Source organism: Natator depressus, chromosome 8 (assembly GCF_965152275.1).
Source record: "Natator depressus isolate rNatDep1 chromosome 8, rNatDep2.hap1, whole genome shotgun sequence".
Lineage (NCBI taxonomy): Eukaryota > Metazoa > Chordata > Testudines > Cheloniidae > Natator > Natator depressus.
The window spans coordinates 95,679,893-95,700,724 of NC_134241.1; the positions used below are offsets into that span (position 1 = coordinate 95,679,893).

The 20,832-nt window shown below is 39.0% G+C and overlaps 1 protein-coding gene across 3 annotated transcripts in view; it reads right to left on the reverse strand.

Moving 5' to 3' along the window:
* Positions 1-20,832, reverse strand: part of LOC141992520 (protein zyg-11 homolog B) — a 40,268-nt gene that overhangs the window by 11,700 nt on the left and 7,736 nt on the right. Inside the window, exons 1-8 of one of the 3 annotated variants that reach the window (XM_074961725.1) lie at positions 16,897-17,015; positions 16,190-16,304; positions 14,074-14,828; positions 8,492-8,632; positions 7,087-7,263; positions 4,547-4,611; positions 2,267-2,366; positions 2,127-2,177 (exon numbers count right to left, since the gene is read on the reverse strand). In XM_074961725.1, the coding sequence (XP_074817826.1) occupies positions 2,127-2,177; positions 2,267-2,366; positions 4,547-4,611; positions 7,087-7,263; positions 8,492-8,632; positions 14,074-14,784 (1,245 nt within the window). In that variant the 5' untranslated portion in view covers positions 14,785-14,828; positions 16,190-16,304; positions 16,897-17,015. Of the gene's footprint in view, positions 1-2,126; positions 2,178-2,266; positions 2,367-4,546; positions 4,612-7,086; positions 7,264-8,491; positions 8,633-14,073; positions 14,829-16,189; positions 16,305-16,896; positions 17,063-20,832 lie in introns of those variants that run through there. The other 2 variants (XM_074961723.1, XM_074961724.1) reach the window with 2 other exon arrangements.

The following is a 20,832-nucleotide window of genomic DNA, read 5'->3' on the forward strand; positions in this document are numbered from 1 at the left end:
AGTTTGCCAAGATCATTTTGAATTCTAATCCTGTCCTCCATAGTGCTTGCAACCCCTCCCCACTTGGTATTGTCCACAAACTTTGTAAGTGCACTTTCTATGCCATTATCCAAATAATTTATGAAGATATTGAATAGTACCAGACTCAGGGCAGATCCCTGTGGGACCCCCACTCAATATGCCCTTCCAGCTTGACATGGACCATTAATAACTACTCTCCGAGTTCAGTTTTCCAACCACTTGTGCATCCACCTTATAGTAGGTTCATCTAGGGTATATATTTCCCTAGTTTGCTTAGGAGACAGTATCAAAAAACCTTACTGAAGTCGAGATTCACATCTACTGCTTTCCTCCCCCATCCACCAGGCTTGCTACCCTGTCAAAAGTAGTATGTTAGGTTGGTTAGACATGATTTTTTTTTTTTTGACAAATCTATGTTGACTGTCACTTATCACCTTATTATCTTCTAGGTGCTTACAAGCTGATTGATTATTTGCTCTATTATCTTTTCTGGTACCAAAGATAAGATGACTGATCTATAATTCTATGGGCTGTCCTTATTCCCTTTTTTATAGATAGGTACTATATGTTCCCTTTTCCAGTCCTCTGGGATCTTTCCCTTCCACCATGAGTTCTCAAAGATAATCACTAGTGGCTCAGAGATCTCTTCAGCCAGTTCCTTAAATATTCTGGATGTATTTCATCAGGTCCTGCCAACTTTAAGGTATCTAATTTGTCTAAATATTCTTAACTTGTTCTTTCCCTATTTTAGCCTCAGATCCTATCCCATTTAAACTGATGTTCACTGTGTTAAACGTCCAATCACTGCTAACCTTTTTGGTGAAAAAGGAGGCAAAAAAGACATTTAATACTTCACTCATTGCTGTGTTTTCTGTTATTGCCTTTCCCTCCTTGTTGAGTAATGGGCCTACCTGTCCTTGATCTTCCTTTTGCTTTTAATGTATTTGTAAAGGGTAACAAGAAAACATTTTATGTTCCTAGCTAGTTTAATCTTGTTTTGTAAGTTGGCCTTTTTAATTTTGTTCCTACATGCTTGTGAGTTGTTTTTTTTCCATCTCTCTACCTCTTAAACCTCTTGCAGGATTGTTATGGGCCAACTGTACAAGACCACCACCTCCGTTTGATTGTTGCAAGCAATGACAATTTTTCCTAAATATTCTATTGCACATTTTTAAAAAGAGAAAAACATTAAACTAAGGTTGGTAGGGGAAAATATTAAATACTAATTTAAACCTCCATTTGGTTTTAATTGCTAGTACCCACTACTTTTAGTGACTTGCATCAAATAAGCTGGATCAAGATTCTGACTTTTTTGGTTCTGCAATGAACTCCACTAAGACACCTAATTTATTCTGAAGACAATTAAGGTTTATAACTGATCAATAGCTTTCACTTGAACATCTATCCTGCACAGACATTAAGGAAATGTAGTTTGGTATACTGGTTGGCCGTAAGTAAGGCACCATCAGAGATGTGTTTTGCATCATAGTCTCTCCAGAAACTGAGAGAGACATGTCTGAAATCTGTATTTCCACTGCCCTGGAGCTGAAGCCATCAGACTGCTCCTGAAACCAGGTCCCACGAACAATGACTTCTGAGAGTTTGTTCTGTGTCTCAATTTTATTCCAAACTCCAGTAAAAACATGTTAAACTTTTTTAAAAGATGTGAGATACCTAGTTTAACCTCTATGTATTGCTCCAGCCAGCTGACACCACAGTGGCCCCATGTACTGTACCTGCATGCCAATGTAAACATGTCCATGGGAGCTTGTTTTCAAGGTAAAGTTCATTGCAAACAACAAAAAGTTTGAGTCAGAGTTGAGTTTTCTATCCATACTGCAGTCATTTAAGTCCTGACACAATCAAGTTATTTACTTTGGCTTCTATTTACTGGGCCCACAGGCCACCCTCATTAACATGGTGAGTGAGTGCCCTCCTGACAGTCTGGAGTGCCAATCTTTTCCTGGTAGCAGTACTGACGGAAGGTAAAATGTAACTGCTTATTTTTAATTTGATAGAATACACCTAACTGTAGCCAATTTCAAAATGATTTAAAATAGGAGATCCAGGGTAGCAATTTGTAAGAGAGACAGCACTGGACTTACCCTAACAATGAAGAGCTCTGCACCAAGTTGAGCTGTTTGCTCAGTTGAAAGCTATAAACAAAAATATTAGGGAATATCAGAAAAATCATCAGGAACCAGTAAATTATACTTCAGCACTTCTACATTTATAAGTCTTGTACCTTTGCAGCTAGAATGGAGATTATAGCCACTGCCATCCTCTGCATATTTTGATCTTCATGGTTACACAGCCACTGCATAACAAGCTTAGCTGCTTCAAACCTGAAAGTTAACAGTTTTTATTTTCAGAACAGAAGTCACATAAGCCTTTAAAAAGGAAAATACACACCACACATCAGACCAGGATGCCCCCAGGCAGTCGAAACTGGAAGCACTGTGCTTTGTCCCAAGATGGTGGAAGTGAACAGTGGAATTAAGAGCAGGCAAAGCTAGTCTCAAGCCCACTCAATGAGTGAAATTTACAGAGCAACACTCAGAAAAGTTTCAACATCAACTCTTACAACAACCTTTAGGTAAGCCAAGGAAAACCACCAAAAGAAATCTGTCTACTGAAAACATGAAGAGCTTACAGTCTGCCAGCCTGCTACAGAAAATATAAAATCTTCAATTAGACCAAGATCACAGGGATTACTCAGATTTCAGGATCTGCTCCCCCAGTGTCTCTTTTACTAGAGGTTTAATATAAAAGCACAAGGTCCTCTTCCGTAAAGAGCTGAAGGAGAATTGGCCTAAAACCAGAGATAACCCCTCACTTTCTCTACCCTTCATCATCTGACCTAGGCATGTTGAATGCAAACCCTCCAAAGCCTTCCAAAGTTTTTAAATAAAGGGACCACTGCAAAATGACAAAACTCACTTCCACAATTCCAGAGAGTCAGCAAACTGGGGATTAAATTCTGATCTCTGTTACTCCAGTGTAGAGCTAGAGTAATTTAACTGAAGTCAATTGCCTTGTCTAGACAAGGATTTTTTCAGACCCATAAGCCATATAATTGTGAATTATGGGCCCAAAAAATTCTCACGTATACACGAGTTACTATGGGATCTGAGATCATAATCTAACCCTATGAATCAAAATCAGGTCTCCAAAATGGCAGAGTTCTCTTTTCCTGAGACTAGGCCAACAATTAGCATATTTCAAAGATAAACGCTACAATCCAGGAGATCATAGAATCATAGAATATCAGGGTTGGAAGGGACCTCAGGAGGTCATCTAGTCCAACCCCCTGCTCAAAGCAGGACCAATCCCCAATTAAATCATCCCAGCCAGGGCTTTGTCAAGCCTGACCTTAAAAACTTCTAAGGAAGGAGATTCTACCACCTCCCTAGGTAACGCATTCCAGTGTTTCACCACCCTCCTAGTGAAAAAGTTTTTCCTAATATCCAACCGAAATCTCCCCAACTGCAACTTGAGACCATTACTCCTTGTCCTGTCATCTTCTACCACTGAGAATAGTCTAGAACCATCCCTCACGTAGTTGAAAGCAGCTATCAAATCCCCCCTCATTCTTCTCTTCTGCAGACTAAACAATCCCAGTTCCCTCAGCCTCTCCTCATAAGTCATGTGTTCCAGACCCCTAATCATTTTTGTTGCCCTTCGCTGGACTCTCTCCAATTTATCCACATCCTTCTTGTAGTGTGGGGCCCAAAACTGGACACAGTACTCCAGATGAGGCCTCACCAATGTCGAATAGAGGGGAACGATCACGTCCCTCGATCTGCTCGTTATGCCCCTATTTATACATCCCAAAATGCCATTGGCCTTCTTGGCAACAAGGGCACACTGCTGACTCATATCCAGCTTCTCGTCCACTGTAACCCCTAGGACCTTTTCCGCAGAACTGCTGCCTAGCCATTCGGTCCCTAGTCTGTAGCGGTGCATTGGGTTCTTCCGTCCTAAGTGCAGGACCCTGCATTTATCCTTATTGAACCTCATCAGGTTTCTTTTGGCCCAATCCTCCAATTTGTCCAGGTCCCTCTGTATCCTATCTCTGCCCTCCAACGTATCTACCACTCCTCCCAGTTTAGTATCATCCGCAAATTTGCTAAGAGTGCAATCCACACCATCCTCCAGATCATTTATGAAGATATTGAACAAAATCGGCCCCAGGACCGACCCCTGGGGCACTCCACTTGACACCGGCTGCCAACTAGACATGGAGCCATTGATCACTACCCGTTGAGCCCGACAATCTAGCCAACTTTCTACCCACCTTATAGTACATTCATCCAGCCCATACTTCTTTAACTTGCTGACAAGAATACTGTGGGAGACAGTGTCAAAAGCTTTGCTAAAGTCAAGAAACAATACATCCACTGCTTTCCCTTCATCCACAGAATCAGTAATCTCATCATAGAAGGCGATTAGATTAAAAAGTAACAACCAAAACCCACTGATACGTTATTCTACATCTCATTTTAATTAATAGGATTAAATTTACCTGTTAAATGGAACATCCTGAAGGATCCTGTCACTGCATAGTGAAAGAAGGCAGTTCTTCTGCAGCTGTAGGGGATCAAAAAAGTGTTCAGCAGAAAAATACAAAAATTTCAAAGTGCTTCCTTGTTACACCAGAATTGTGGAAGTTTGGTGGATCATGTACTGTACTGTAAATGGTTATATTTCTAAACAAGAGAAGGGTCAAATCAAGAACACAAATAATTTTTCTAGAACAAAGCAAAGTCCTTTACATAACAACAACACCCTCTTCACTACAGAATGTGCCATACCATACTGGGGAGTCAAGTTTCACACGGTCTCTTTACCCAATACAAAGTATAAAGGCTTTTTGGGGGGAAAGTGGTGTCAAATTGTACAATGCCAATTTCCTATTGTTAATTAAGGTTTCTAGAATGACTATTCATAACTGACCTTCAAATGGGTAGGGTCAACAACTTAATAAGAGCCAGGTAGACATGGCTACAAAGATATAATTGGCTGTACTACAGTCTTGCATCTAAAACATTTCTTCCTCTTACTATTAAACTCAACGGTCCAATGAAGTGGGAGAAAGAGTTTTTAAAAATCCACAACTTTCTTAAAAGCTATATCCCAAAACACAGAGCACTCTAGGCCAGTTAGCCTATCACAATTAATGAAATCTGCAAATCATTCATGATCTCTGAAATCCAGACTACAAAAATTATTAATTTGTTGCCAACAGAGGAAAATACTAGAAAACCTTTGGAAGTGGACTTGGGTAAAGAAATACCCCCAAAATATTTGGAAAAACAGGTCTGTATCAAAACTGTCTAGACCTCAGTGGTTCAGGAGCCAAATTAGCGATCAACATTACCCAAAAGAGCCACAGTAGTGTGAATGACAGGAGAAATATATATATATCAACTAAATATTATTCTCACAGCAAATAAGTTAATAACTTAGTGCAAGTTGATATTTTAATTAGTTAATAACATAGTAAAAGAATCCTGACTGGTTAATAATTAAATCAGAGAGTGTTTTAATATCATGTGCTACAAAGAGCCGCAGGAGACACATTAAAGAGCCAGTTGCAGCTTGAAAGCCAGTCTGATAATCACTGCTCTAGACCCATGGTGGAAGAGAAACACTGTACCAGATATTAAAAACAGGGCTTATTTGCCCCCAGTACACAGTCTTTAAAGTTGACATTTTAGATTGAGAATTGCCCAAAATATACTGCTGAGAATGGCAGCCTCTTTCGTTATATCAGGCATTTGCTAACTTTTGGGAAAAGGTAGGCATTCATTCCTCACAGCCTGTGGAATGTGATATAACCCCCACACCTTTCAACTAGCTTGACCTCTTTGAAACAACTCACAAGCAAATCCTGCCAGGTCTGCTGCTACTTTGCTGCTTATCATCCAAAATGAGTTTTGTAATTAGGGACTACACAAGAAGTTTCCACATTTCCACATTCCTCTTTGGAGGGAAGCTTTACTGAGTCATGCTTTACTGAGCAATAACCCACAGACAACATGTAGAGAGACGTTGCACCCATATATCCAAAATTCTCTACCATAAACTTCAAGGCTGTTTTTGTAAAGGACAACATAATCAGTTCTGGACTTTTACTTAACTCAATCCTGCCTGGATAATGATAATATCATGGTGATAATCATTGGGGCATAGCTGTCAGATATCTAATGGTGGTATCTCTCCTGTTTTGTGTCTCTCCTTTCTGTTCTGGTTCTTTGTTTTTTGCTGTGTGAGGAAATGTTTAGCACAGTTACTGAGTTTTGTGCATACAATGGTTGATAGAGATGACAATAGGCATTATTCTTTTATTTACCTCTTATTGCCCTAGTTTGTTGATTAGTTTGATTTCAGTAAAATAAAGGCTTTAAAAAAGCCATGCTAGAGGAACACTGCTTCTACAAACTGCACTCCTATGAGGCAGAGAGTTTAACAGGGAAGTGACTCCAGGGAATGCATAGATCAAGGACAGAAAGGCACCAGACATTCCTTGCCCATGTGTTTATCAGTGGGAAAATGCAGCTACTATTAGTGCCTGTTAGGTGGAATCTCACTGTACAGTGATGCCGTTTGTAGCAATAGCACAACCACAGATCCTTAACTCTACTAAGTTAACTATCAGACTGCACCGCTACAAGTTTGGTCATGCATCATGATTATATTAATGAACTGCAATCTAAGAATAAAACTGTCACAAAGATGAGCCTTTCAAGTTACAATAAATCAAGTGTGCATACCGTACACAAACATATTTGGGTATATCTGTTCAAAGCCAACGTTGAGGTGGAGTCAAGACCTTGCCTCTTCTCTGCTAAGTTCCTATTGTTTTGCAATATCTACAGGGATGGTTAGACCCCCAGCAAGCTTACAAGACAGCTGAGGCTCTATTTAACTTACAGTCAATACGTCATAACATTAAAATATTCTGAAAGCAGAAACACTTCACAGCACCTGGGCTGTATTTCTATTATTAGGCCTCCTGTTAGGATGAGAAATCCACAGAAAAACAAAACCTAATATTTTTACCTGTTGATGGTTTGGAAAATGTTCCATGGCCTTAAGGAGTAAGTGAGTGACACCAGCCAGTAGTCGAACAGGCATGCCTGCTGCTAAATCTTGCTTGGTTAAGTTAAACACACATGCACTTGCTGCTAACTGCACAGGCAAGTTCAGAGGATGATTTCGCATTCCAATAACCACAAGCTGAAAGACAAAAAAAATCATATTCACATTATGTACAAATCCACATACTGAAGAGCAATCCTGGATCCACTGGTGCCAGAAGCAGATGTGATTTTGTGCACCACAGTTCCTCTCTACCTCTCACTCAATTCAGCAACCCAGTGAGTGACATTTCAGCATCCCGAAAGAGCCTCTCTGCTTTTGCTCAGTCATTTAAAGCAGATAACTTACATTGCCCAGAGTGCTTTGCACCAGCTGCAGCAATCTCTCAAAGGAGATGTTGCACATGTTGCAAAAGATTCTGAGGCAGTTCTGATACCCCAAGCTGCTGCACACACTGCATAGAAACAGAAACACCCTTCACGAGCAGGAATGAGATGGACAAAGTCTGCAGCATAGAAAAGGTACAGTACTGGCCTATTGTAAGTAACCACAGTAATCTTAGTGCTACTACAGCAAGGCGGCTGCCAATTTACCATAGGCCTATAGCCATCCCTTATCAGGTTACGTTTTTGGCTTTGTAAACTTGTCACAAATACTTATACGCAGGGAAATGGAAGAGTAATCTTTGCTGGTGATTGAATATCCAAACTCTCTTTGCAATTGACACTAACATGATCGAGCCGCAATATCTCCTGCTAACACAGTAGGGGTGGAAGAATCATGATGTTTTCTTAAAGTCACTTGTTTAACTTGAACGATATTGATCAATTATCTTTTTTGTTAGAAAACTGAACCTCTCTGATCTCTCCTTCCATTGGAATGATAAAGATTAAACTACCTCTGGGGCGCCAATGATACAAAGTTAGTGTCCTAGGGACAGGCTTTTAGTCTAATAACTCCTACAGGTAACTCAATAGCCTGTCTATCTTTAAGCAATACTTGTTCAATAGTTAGCATGTCATAATGCAATACTAGGAGACTATTCTAAGCCATATTCAGAAGTATTTATTTTTAAAATGAATTCATACTGCTGCTGAATTAGCCTGGTCCCTCTTTTCAGAGGAAAATCAACTATTTTGCACCTTCCACACCATTACCACATAAATCACTTTCACATGAACATTAACAAAAGCTTAATGATTTCTACTAAACCTCTCAAGCAATAATCAAGTAACTAAACAGGCAGAAGAAAGCTACATAACATACACTAAGTTTTCAGTATATTATAAGCTTTCCAGATGTTCCTCTGAAGTTAAATTTACAGAACAGAGCAAGATTTTCTCATCTGAAGTGTATTTTTTTTTACCTTTAAAATTTCAGGCTTTGTTTTTTCCATAATGTGTGTAAGGCTGAATAGATGAAAGAGTGCTTCCCTCACAAAGAATGCCCGCTCACTGTACCGCTTCAGTGCTTCAGAAATTTGAGTTTCATTTGCTTCTCCAGACACCTTTGAACAGACAAAGAAGTTTATATTACCATTTTTTAAAAGCTGTCATTACTGTATTTCAGAATTTGATTTTTCTTAACTGTGCAAAACTGTTGTTCCAAAGCTGGCGGCATTTTATCCAAATCCCTGTGTTTTTAACATTTCATCTACCTCGTACATGATCTGCCTGCAGTAGCCCAGGACTGTTGTTCCAAAGCTGGTGGCATTTTATCCAAATCCCTGCTTTTTTAATATTTCATCTACCTCATATGTGATCTGCCTGCAGTAGCCCAGGACTAGACACACTTTAACATTCCCCATCGAAATAAGGTAACATTGTACAGTATAAATAGGGCCCTACCAAATTCGCAGTCCATTTTGGTCAATTTCATGGTCATAGGATTTTTAAAAATCGTAAATTTCATGATTTCAGATATTTAAATCTGAAATTTCATGGTGTTGTAACTGTAGGGGTCCTGACCCAACTCTGAAGGCAGCAGGATGGAAGTAAGGGTGGCATTGTATGGTACTGCCACTCTTACTTCTGCACTGCTTCTGGCAGGGTGCTGCCTTCAGAGCTGGATGCCTGGACAGCAGTCACCACTCTCCGGCCACCCAGCTCTGAAGGCAGCACAGAAGTAAGGGTGGCAATACTGCATCCACCCTACAATAACCTTGTGACCCCGCTCCACAGCCCTCTTTTGGGTCAGGACCCCAGTTTGAAAAACGCTGGTTTGCCGCGTGAAATCTGCATAGTATAGGGTAAAAGTACACAAAAGGGGGAGACCAGATTTCACAGTCTGTGACGCATTTTTCATGGCTGTGAATTTGGTAAGGCCCTAAGAATAAACCAAAACTCAGCTTCAATCCAATCTTTGACCAGAGCTCCCTGTAACCAATCAGGCAGGAGGCGTGTCACTCCATAACCAATTAATGTTGCTTGTGTCAATTTTTGCCTTATAAGCAAGATTCACAGCTGCATGATCCGTCATAAATGGGCACACACTGCTGCTGAAGCAATATACTTGATGCAATTTTCTCAGCTGGAGGAGGTGCTTTGATTCAGCCACACCAATGAGAGAAAGCTTCCCTGTTTTTTGCAGGTTACTAATTAGTTCAATCAGTAGCTATAGCTTCCCAGAACTCTATTAACGAGAAGTATCATAGGTCCTATATTCACTTAAAAAAAAAAAAAAAGAAAAAAAAAAAGAAATGTATTCTTAAAGCCTAGACTAACTCAACTTGCTAACTCATGTGAAAAATTAGGGTGGATAAAAATCAATGATTTAAAAAAAAATTGGATGTTTTTATTTAAATTGGATTCTTTTTTATAAAATGCTTTTTGAGGGAAAAAACCTATCTAAAGATAGTTTTCATTAAGATACATTATAGCTTAAAGATATCTCATCATGGAATAGGGATTATAACTTCTAATTCTATAGTATGAGACAATATATTCATGTAATGTTTAAGAAAAGTTTTGTAAATGAGTTCCAATATTTCATGGATTAGGGACCCAATTTTATGGGGGTCTACAGGCTTCTGTATAGATTATTTAGGTTAATCTTTCTATCTACCCAATGGGACTCAATGCTCAGCCTAGGAGATACCACCAGAGATGCTTAGTTTTGCAGTTCTCAAACTGTGGATTTGTGTCTCCAGAGGTAACATGCTTGTTAACAGCAACAATATTTTTAAATAAATAAATATATAGAGGTGAGAAATAACAGACCTCAGCCCTATTGTCCCTCTGCAAATTTGTACACAGAGTCAATCCCTTACCTCTCTCTAGAAGTGCAAAGTTTCAAAAAGTTGAATGAATAGAAGATAGTTGGGGGCGGAATAGATCCGGACAAGAAGTCTGGAGATAAATGTGAGAAGCGGAGTACATATAATATTTTAACAAAAAAGCATGTGTTTGCTGTTGAAGAAAAAAATCCAGAATACCTAACGTTGTTGTTTTAGTTAAATAAAACAATTTAAACGTCTGTCTGGTGATGTTCTCCTCCTAATACAACATGGCAAGGAAATCCTCCAAATATTAATGATTAACCTGTTGAATTAGAGATAGTTCACCTCCCAATGACTTCATAAATATCTGCTTCAATTACCTTTGGTAAATGAAATAACCAAACAATCATTCATTTTCTGATAACACACCTCTACCCCACTATAACGCTGTCCTCGGGAGCCAAAAAATCTTACCGCGTTATAGGTGAAACTGCGTTATATCGAACTTGCTTTGATCCACCAGAGCGCGCAGTCCCGCCCCCCACCGGAGCACTGCTTTACCGCGTTATATCCAAATTCATGTTATATCAGGGTAGAGGTGTAGCTGTAAAACTAATCTGAAAAGTTTTCAAAATAAATCACTGTTTAAAAATGTATCGTGTGTACCTTCTAAAAATGAAACCTACATCTATCACTGAGTTGTGAAAAATATGTATTAAGGTTATAACAACCAACAAGAATGTATTTTTATGTAGCAAACCATGATTAAATCAAGTCTTCCTGACTAGTGATTTAAATCATGATTTAAATCAATTTGATTTCAATCAAATCCACTGTGTGAAAAATCAAAATTGCCTTCACTAGAATTTACCTTGAGTTAATTAACTTAAGCACTGGAACAAATTGCCTCAGAAGGTTGTGGAATCTCTGTCATTGGAGGTTTCAAGAGCAGGTTAGACAAATATCTGTCAGGAATGGTTTAGTTCAGCGGTTCTCAAACTGTGGGTCAGGACCCCAAAGTGGGTTGTGACCCCATTTAATGGGATCACCAGGGCTGGAGTTAGACTTGCTGGGGCCCAGGGATGAAGCTTGAGCCCCACCACCCAAGGCAGAAGCCAAAGCCTGAGCCTCACTGCCCAGGGCCAAAGCCTGAGACCCAGTGCACAGGGCCAAAACTAAAGCCCAAGGGCTTCAGCCTGGATGACAGTTCTCAGGCTTTTGGCAGTGGAGCTCGGCGGGCTCAGGCTTCGGTCCCCCCTTCTGGGTTTTGTAGTAATTTTTGTTGTCAGAAGGGGGTTGCAGTGCAATGAAGTTTGAGAACCCCTGGTCTAGTTATTACTTAGTCCTACCTTGAAGGAAGGGGACTGGACGAGATAACCTATTGAGATCCGTTCCAGTCCTACACTTCTATGAGTTCATAAAACTCAGGTTAAGAACACACTTTTTTATTTATTTATTTATTTGCAGTCAAGACAAAAGAACTTAGGCTTTGGAGAGTACCTTTAAAAACTTTCCCTTGCTCACCTGGTATCTTTTTCACCCCTGTTACAGTGAGCACTCCCATTATCTAATGCCATTGCTTTTTAAATCTCTTTATTCAGAAGCAATATGCTATGGTACTTCATGTGTTTCCTACGGGCAAGTAAATGGTTCACTGACTGCAGCTGGTGAATTGTTATACACATTAAAAAAAAGTTTAGTTAATTCACCTCAGAATATCTGAAGGGATACATGTTGCCAGGAGACTTTTCATTTAATGTGTTTATTTAAAATAGTTTACAGTGAACAAGTCCACAATCAATCAATGTTCTGCATACCATATTGCTTGGGCCAAACTAATCTCTCATATCTTGCTGCCAGACCAGGAAATAATCTTTCATACTACACTGTTCTGAGAGATGCGGTTGTCATGTTTTTACTTCCCCTATTGATAAAATACAGTGTTGATCATCACTAAACTATGATGCATTTTGCGAGTAAAAAAACCCACACCATTTGGAACTCATGTCCAGCTTCATGTCTGTTTCACATGCTATATTACCTAGGGTTATCAGTTTATCTTCGCAAGATATTTCATAGAGAAGTTTTACTGTACTGTTATACAACTGTTCTGATCTCACAGGAAATTACAGTGGGTGCCTACTGTTTATTCTTAAGTGGTATCAGTACAAAAATCAGCTGCTCACACATATTAGCAGACATTTCAATATAACTGAATTTGTATCTAAATTCATGGCAGAGCTAAAACCATTATGGAGCTGGTATAGCATAATATTGAAGAAAGCCAAGCTATACAAAAAGCATGCTATGACAAGAAGACAAGTGAAAGAGCTTTAATCTAGGTGTTTTGGTATTTGCCCCTACAAAAAGCATGAAATACTCTCATGGGAAGGTCCCTTTGAGGCTACAGAGAAACTAAATGAACTCACTTATCAAGTACAGAAACCCTATAGTCAGGATTTATCACAACTGTACATATTAACAGAGTGAAAGCTCACCATAACGGAGATGCTATAGTCAACATGATATGCTATGCAGATGAGGAACACAAAGTATTGCCTCTCTTAGACTTAATGTCTGAAAGTAACGGAGAGAACCCTTTAGAGAGCATTAATTAAGTTAAGAGCTAATCCCCGTAAAAAAAATAAAGGGAGAGAAGTAATGGCTGTGTTACAAAGTCAAAAAATGGTATTTTCTAACAAACCTGGTTTCACTTACCAGAGAGACCACCACATTAACACCAGTGATGCACACCTAGTAAACAGAAGGGCTTACAGGGCTATAGGGACAATGAGGAAACAGATCAAGGGGGAGATGCACACCCATTTTGGCCAGTCCAGATTTTAAGAAAGTATTTGAATTGAATTGAACTGATGCATCCAACACAAGCCTAGGAGATGTACTGATGCAGACCAGGAAGAAACACCCCATTGCAGTGCTGAGCAAAAACCTGTCTCTCACTGAACAGAATTACCCGGTACTAGAAAAGGAATGTTACGCTATAGTGTGGGGTGTAAAACAGCCCAGATCCTTCCAACAGGTGGTTCAGGCTGTTAACGGATCACTCACCATTAATATGGTTCCAGAGAACAAAATGAACCAACTCCAGATTCTACACTGCAGCTTTGCAGGGGTATTAAACATATTCAGGGGTTTGAGAACAAGGTAGCCGATGCCCTATCCAGAAAAGAGGGGGCAGAGGTGAGGCTCACATCTGATGTAATAAAAGGGCCGGGTGACAGGCAGAAACATCAATCTGAAAAACAGATGTTGAGCTGGAGTACAAAAGCAGTTCCTGAATATAAAGTTTTATTGCATCTACTGTGTTAAGTAGAACTGCTCAAAGCTGTATTCAAATGCCAATGCATCAATATGAATCAGGCTCTGAAATATTGATGCTTTACGCTAGAGGTCATGCCGAGGAACCAGAGTTTATTATGCCAATAAATAGTTTCAGACTATCCATTGCGAACATCCTGTTCCGATAGGTTTGATATCTTAAAGCAGTACTTCAAGACTCATTGACTGGTATGGAAAAATAGACAATTTTACACTAAATATGACCCAAATTTTGGCTCCAGGACAGTTACATGAAGGCCTAAGCCACAGTTATTAGCAATTGCCATTAATGGATAAAAATACTATGATGGGAGGTGAACCTATAATTTCATTCTGGAAGAACCACATTTGTTGTCACAACCTTAAATAGACTTAAACTTAAAAAGTCAAACCTTTAAGTTTCCTTCTCCTGTAAGGAATTCTGAGTAGCCAGCATCAGTAGCTAGCAGTCCCACAAACTGCATTGTTGGCCGTTGCTGAATAAATGCTTCTACAGCTTCATCTGTAACATGCTTTCTTCCAGAAATGTCCAAAGACACAAGGTTAGGTAGGATATCTTTCTGTTCTAGTAAACGAAGTGCTATATCTGATGTGAATTGTTTGTCATCTGAAATATCAAGATGATTCAGATATTTTAGTTCTCTTAGAACATCCAAAATCTGTGTGGTCGTCATTTTCAAGCATTTCAGGTGGTGCATGGTCAGAGACTTAAGTTGATCCTTGCAGGTGAGGAGTGCAGTTATGTCAGTGACAGAGGTATTGGATATATCTAGACTTTCTAACCTTGGAAGTGATGCAACATCTGCTAAGTCTTCATTGTAGAACAGAACATTGGTAATGCTCAAAGCACGAAGACCAGACAACTGACTGAAGCATCTTTCATATGGGTCTTCCAAGGAGAGAGTTAATGAGTTCAGCACAAGGCACTGAAGGTTTTGTTGAATCCATTTATTGCTGCCAAGTCCACTTATGATATCTGTGATTGTAATATCTGCATTCACCCCCGTAGCATCAAGTTCTACCAGCTTGTGATGGCAAAATGCTTTCCGGAAAGCCACTGCAGAGATTTTTGCTTTCCGGATACAAGCTCGTTTCAAGCGCATCTGGTTGCCTCGGAAGATGCCCACAGTTCCATCATTCAGCAGCCCTGTTGAAAAACAGCAGTAAGTTTATGTTATATTACAGATTTTTTTGAAACCTATGGGGGAAAAACGACAAGGGTTAACAAGAATAACTGGTTCAGTTTACTGTTTGCAGTCAATGTAGTTATAATTAGGGGTCTACCAAATGCACAGTCATGAAAATCATCTCAGACCATGAAATCTGGTCTCCCCCATGAAATCTGGTCTCTGGCTGCCCAGCTCTTAAGGCAGTGCTGCTGCAGCACAGAAGTAAGGATGGCATGCCACCCTTCTTTCTCCACTGTTGCTAGCAGGCAGCACTACCTTCAGAGCTGGACACCCGGCCAGCAGCCACCACTCTGCACTCTGCCTTCAGACCTGGATGGTGGGAGAGTGGCAACTGCTGGCCAAGTGGTCAGCTCTGAAGGCAGTGCTGCCTACCAGCAGCAGCGGAGAAGTAAGAGTGGCATGGTATTTCCATCCCGCCACCCAGCTTCAGGAAGCACTGCTGCCAGCAGTAGTGAAGAAGTAAGAGTGGCAAAACTGCGACACCCTAACAGGCTTGTGACTGACCCCCTTTTGGGTCTGGGCCCCTAGTTTGAGAAACACTGCAGAGAAATCACATATTTTTCACGGGTTGATCACGGCATAAATAGCAAATTTCACAGATGTGTTAATGCGTAATTTTGCCATAATTTAAGCAGACCCCTAGTTATAATACAACATATACAAAACCTAGTCTGCTTCGTATAAAGCTGAAAATTTCAACTGGTAATTAACCTGTCTTTAAAAAAACCTTGAATTATGTTTGAGATGGACATTTTAGATTAAAACCTGCATTTATATGGACCTACCACAAACTTATGAGAACTGGTTAGAAATTTGACAAAAATTCAAAACATTTTGCTGAGATTCCTCCCACCCTCCATTTCCTGGCCGGTCCATATTGAAGGCCTGGAGTCTGATATTAGAAATTAAGAACCAGTTTCCAACCTGCTTTAACTATTTAAACAAAATAAAAAACAAAACAGAAAAGCAGAACTCTGTTACCTTTGCAAGTGGGACCAATACACTAAACAAAGCTAACAAAGCTCTTTTATGCATTCCTCATGCTCAGAATGTAGCAGTTGCTCAGAAAGAGATTCAATGTGAAAAAGACATCTGTGGGAAATGAAGGGGGATATGGTGGGAGATGAGGAAGCGACAGAACAACAAATTTGGTAGCATGTGCAGTGTAACATGGCAGTAAAAAGAATAAATAAATAAAAAGGAAGAGGACAATCCAGTTTTGAACTACATATGCAGACGTCGGAAGGCCACAGTCCCCTGCAACACCCTGGTGAGACCATAACCCAAATATCATGTTTACTTCAAGGGCCCTTATTACCTGAAATATATTGACTGATTGGAAGGAGTTCAGAGATTTCTTATTTGTATAATTCCAGAAGCATGCTTATTGCTTTACAGGAAGCTTTCAAGAGCTCAGTTCCATTCCATTAGACCTGCACTTAATATATAGTTAGAAGAAGAAAATAATGGTTTTGACAGTTTTTCGTAGTGCATTCCCTGGTTTGGTTTGTCTTTTCAGCAAGGAAATACATTTTACGCACACTGCTTACTGTGTAAAATGAAATGAATGAAGGTGTTATAGCCAGGTGATTTTAGATGTAATTATGCAGATGCAGGGTGGAACAGACAGACTTCAGTTAATTACTCCATGAAAGATACTATTAACTTTCTAATTAAATATCTGAGCATCTCCAGAAAGAGAGAGGATTAAAGGAATCTGATGAACTGACAGAAATAAGAACCGCAGCGAAAAGTGCTGACATCTAATTGAAAAGAAACATTAAACTGAGGTCATAAACATGGGACAAAGGACATTTTATCCACGAGGGCAGCTATCTATCCATTCATGATGCATTCAGCAGAAGTTGTAAGAAAGCCAGAAGAGCAAAAATTCTTCATTGGAGATTAAGGAAGAGGGTTCATGTGGCTCCAGTGCCAGATTCTACTAGATTATAAAGTAGGGGCTGCAATGTCATATTCTAGTGGAAAACCTACAGCTACTGCCTTCAAAAATAAAGATTTTACCGTGAAATGCCATAGTCTGCAGCAGTCGATCAGCCACTTCTTGTGGAAATATTCCAGGCTCCTGCAAGCACAGTGTTCCATCTTGCCTTTCTGTACAAAACTTCTCTAGGTCAGCAGTCAGAAAATTCAAGCAGATATCAAGTAAAGTATATGGAGATGCCTCCTCCTGTCATAAGCAAAACACAACCAAATTACTGAGACATTAGAGTTAAATCAAAAATATTGGCCATGAATGATCAAGCCCATTTATAAACATAGTATTTTGGTTCCAGTCAGTGTTTTGTTAGCACAATCCTCATCACTAAAAGAAAGGGTAGCATTACAAAATCTGCTGAGGGGACACCCTATTACAAGGGTGGCCAACCTGTGGCTCTTGAGCCACATGCGGCTCTTCAGAAGTTAATATGCGGCTCCTTGCATAGGCACCGACTCCGGGGCTGGAGCTACAGACACCAACTTTCCAATGTGCCAGGGGCTGCTCACTGCTCGACTCCTGGCTCTGCCACAGGCCCTGCCCCCATTCCACCCCTTTCTGGCCCCTCCTCTGAGCCTGCCGTGCCCTCGCTTGTCCCCCTCTCCCCCAGAGCCTCCTGCATACCACGAAACAGGAGGTGATCAGGAGGTGGGGGAAGGGAGGGGGAGGTACTGATCCGCGGGGCTGCCGGTGGGTGGAAGGCACTGGGAGCGGGGGAGCTTATGGGGAGCTGCTGACATATTACTGTGGCTCTTTGGCAATGTACATTGGTAAATTCTGGCTCCTTCTCAGGCTCAGGGTGGCCACCCCTGCCCTATTATCATAGATTCAATTTTAACTATTAAATCTCTCACTTTGCATCCAAAGAAAAACATCCTTTTAGATGTAGTTAATATATTAAATATGATCCTACAGTAATTTAATGGAACAGCAACATCATCATAATGCAGTATGTTTTCATTCCCCTATTCCAAACAAAAGAGAGGATGTTTAAAAAGCATTATATTCAAAAGAAACACCAAGCTCCCACCATGATGCGAGTCTGGTGTAGAAACTATGCTTTTGTTGGATACTGGTATATCATCTGCTTAAGTGCAAATCTGAAGTGCTGATTAGTTTATGGTAAAGTGGATTAAAACAGAATAATTCATTTTTAAAAAATCAGATTTTTAATTTAAATATATTTCTTTTTATAAATAAATCTGTTTAAATTTAAAATGTGAAATTATAACAACCAATGTTAATGCCTAAACATCATATAATCTTAAAATCATTTAAATAAACAACAAAAAATAATACACTGCAATAATGAGCTCTCCAAATTTTTAATCAGTGTTGCTTTTTTAAATATATACAAACTCGTGAGGAAAACATCTTTAACTGTGAAGGTCAACTCAAGTTTTATAAATGTGTTACAATTTCATGCACTCCATTAAGTATCTATATTATTCTCAATCTTTATAATGGAGCAAACGTTGACATTTCACAAATGCATGTACTTTCAACTTCTGTTCTGTACAAAAGCTTTTGCCTTCACCACTTTTAGTTTAGCAGCAGATGCAGAGGGAATACTTTATTAGTTTGGATTAGTTCATTCAAAGTTGAGAAACTACTTGGCATCTGAGAAAGCAGGAAAGCTTGTTTTCCTCTTCCAATATATAAATAAAAACCAGGTAGGTGACAATGAGATCTACTAATTCTAAAATCCGGAAGGAGATTAGATGCCAAAATACCTTTGAAAATCTGACCCAAGGATGCAGATAATTCCCTAATTATACTTAACACTACCTTTGTTTTATAATCAGTTTGTTCTAAAAGAAAAATATGTATTGACAAACTTGTTTCTTATGTAACGAGCATATTTAAGGCAGTTATATTTAACTAATACAAATAATTTTAAAAATGTTTATTTTTAGTTTAATCCCAATTTCCATCCAAATGCAGCTTGACACAAACCAAAAGCAGAAAATTATCTAGTGAATAAGAAATGCATCATTCACCATTTCCTAATGTGATAAAAAATGTAAAAATTAAGAATCTGAATAATGTATGTGGAGCTAGATCTATCTACGCATTAAAGCAGTCAGTGTGTCCTCCTGATTAGCAAAAATTTATTCAAAATTTAGAGTAAAGGCTATATTTAGATGCAAGTCAACACGTTTTAATAGTTATACCAACCAATGAGACTTAAATTTTCTTTAGGAAAATTACAAAAAAGTACAAATGCAAAACGAGATTAAAATAAATGCTTTAAAACAAGATTTCCTGATTGCGGATTTAAATCAACCCATGCTGCTTCAAACTTATGAGAAATGAAGAGCTGCAAGTTTAAAATAACCTCAAAGTAAGGGGCAACATTCTATTAAAACAAACTGATAAATGACAAACGGTATTTAAGTACAAGATTAAAAAGGACTGAAGATCTGTTCATTACTGTACAAAGCTGGGACCAAGTGACAATTTTTATAGTCTTCTTTTAAATCATAGCCAACATTTTTTCACCTTGTATTGGAATTATTATTATTATTGCAGAGTATTACCATGACATTAATTTAACCCTAAATTCCTTTATTAAATCCAAAGGCCAAATGGTATTTATACAATTGCGCTAAACATGCCTAAAAAGCCTAAATAATAAGCAATTTACTACATCCAAACAGTAGCAAAGTTTATAAGCATTTGATCAAGATACTTACAAACAAGCTAAACCTGGAATGCTTAGACCTATACTGGTTGGCTTCAACATGATCAGGCAGGTATTAACAATGAACACTTTAAGAGTTTACTTTTTATACCCTTCAACAAACAAGTGATATTATTGCCAGTTACTAACTTCAGCTAAAAACCAATTTAAGACAGTTCACCCGTATTTCCAGTCTTAATCCAGATAAGATTTACAACTGCCTTTCCTTTCAAGGCCTTTGCTCCCCTCCTTCTTGCTGACCAACGGTTTTTCCATTGCACCTTGGTTCCCAGAGGCTTCAGTGCTGGTATGTGGGTTGGGAAGGGTCATGGTAACTCATTTTAAGACAGATTCTTTTTGTCTTATTTAAAACTATCCGCAGCCACCCCAGTTGTCAGAGGCTTTAAAAAAGCTTTCCCTTATCTCATTAGTATTCTTTGAACCAGACAGACATTCTCTCTGCTTTATTCCTTCTGTCCTTATAACTCAGTATTTTCAAGGTCTTCCTTCTACTCGCTAGTCAAGGTCCTCCTTTACAACACACACACACACACACACACACACCCCCTCTCTCTTCCTTAACCAAACTAGCCCTAACTGTTTAATTTTATCTTTATCCTGCACATAGTGCTACGGTATTGCAAAACATATGCTTGGGTATATCAGTACAAACGGCAAGACAGGGAATAATCATGAGAAACCTCTGAACTTCTCTTAATAATACATAATCTTAATCTTTTAATATAGTTTTTCTGTTCAGTCTTCCAGTGCCCAATAACTGTCTACTGTTTTTAATCAACCAGATTCCATCATCATAAGGAGTGACTCTCAAACATTATGAATCATTCTCAACACTAACAACAAAGAATGCTGAGTGACTAGTACATGCTCCCCTTCGCTATTTTGAAAATAATAGTGTCAATTTTTGATACATCTCAAACTCCAAAAGCAATGTTATTTTGCCTTTAAATTGAATGTTCTGGCTATATTTGTCTTTTATTTCTACTTTATGTGGCTTCCATTCTGTTACTTCATCTGCCTCATGTAATCCTCTTGGTTAAGTCATTAAGATGTATCTTTTTATAAACGAACTGTTCCATGTAACACTGCATACTTTCAGGAACTTCACCATACTTTGTCCCATCTTTAACCAATCCCATGTAGTCAGCTAAAAGATATTTTAGTTTAACACAGTTGAGAGTTGCAAGCACAGGGCTGGGAACCAGAAACTCTAAATTATAATTCCTACTCAGACAAACTTCTTCTACTACCTTTGATT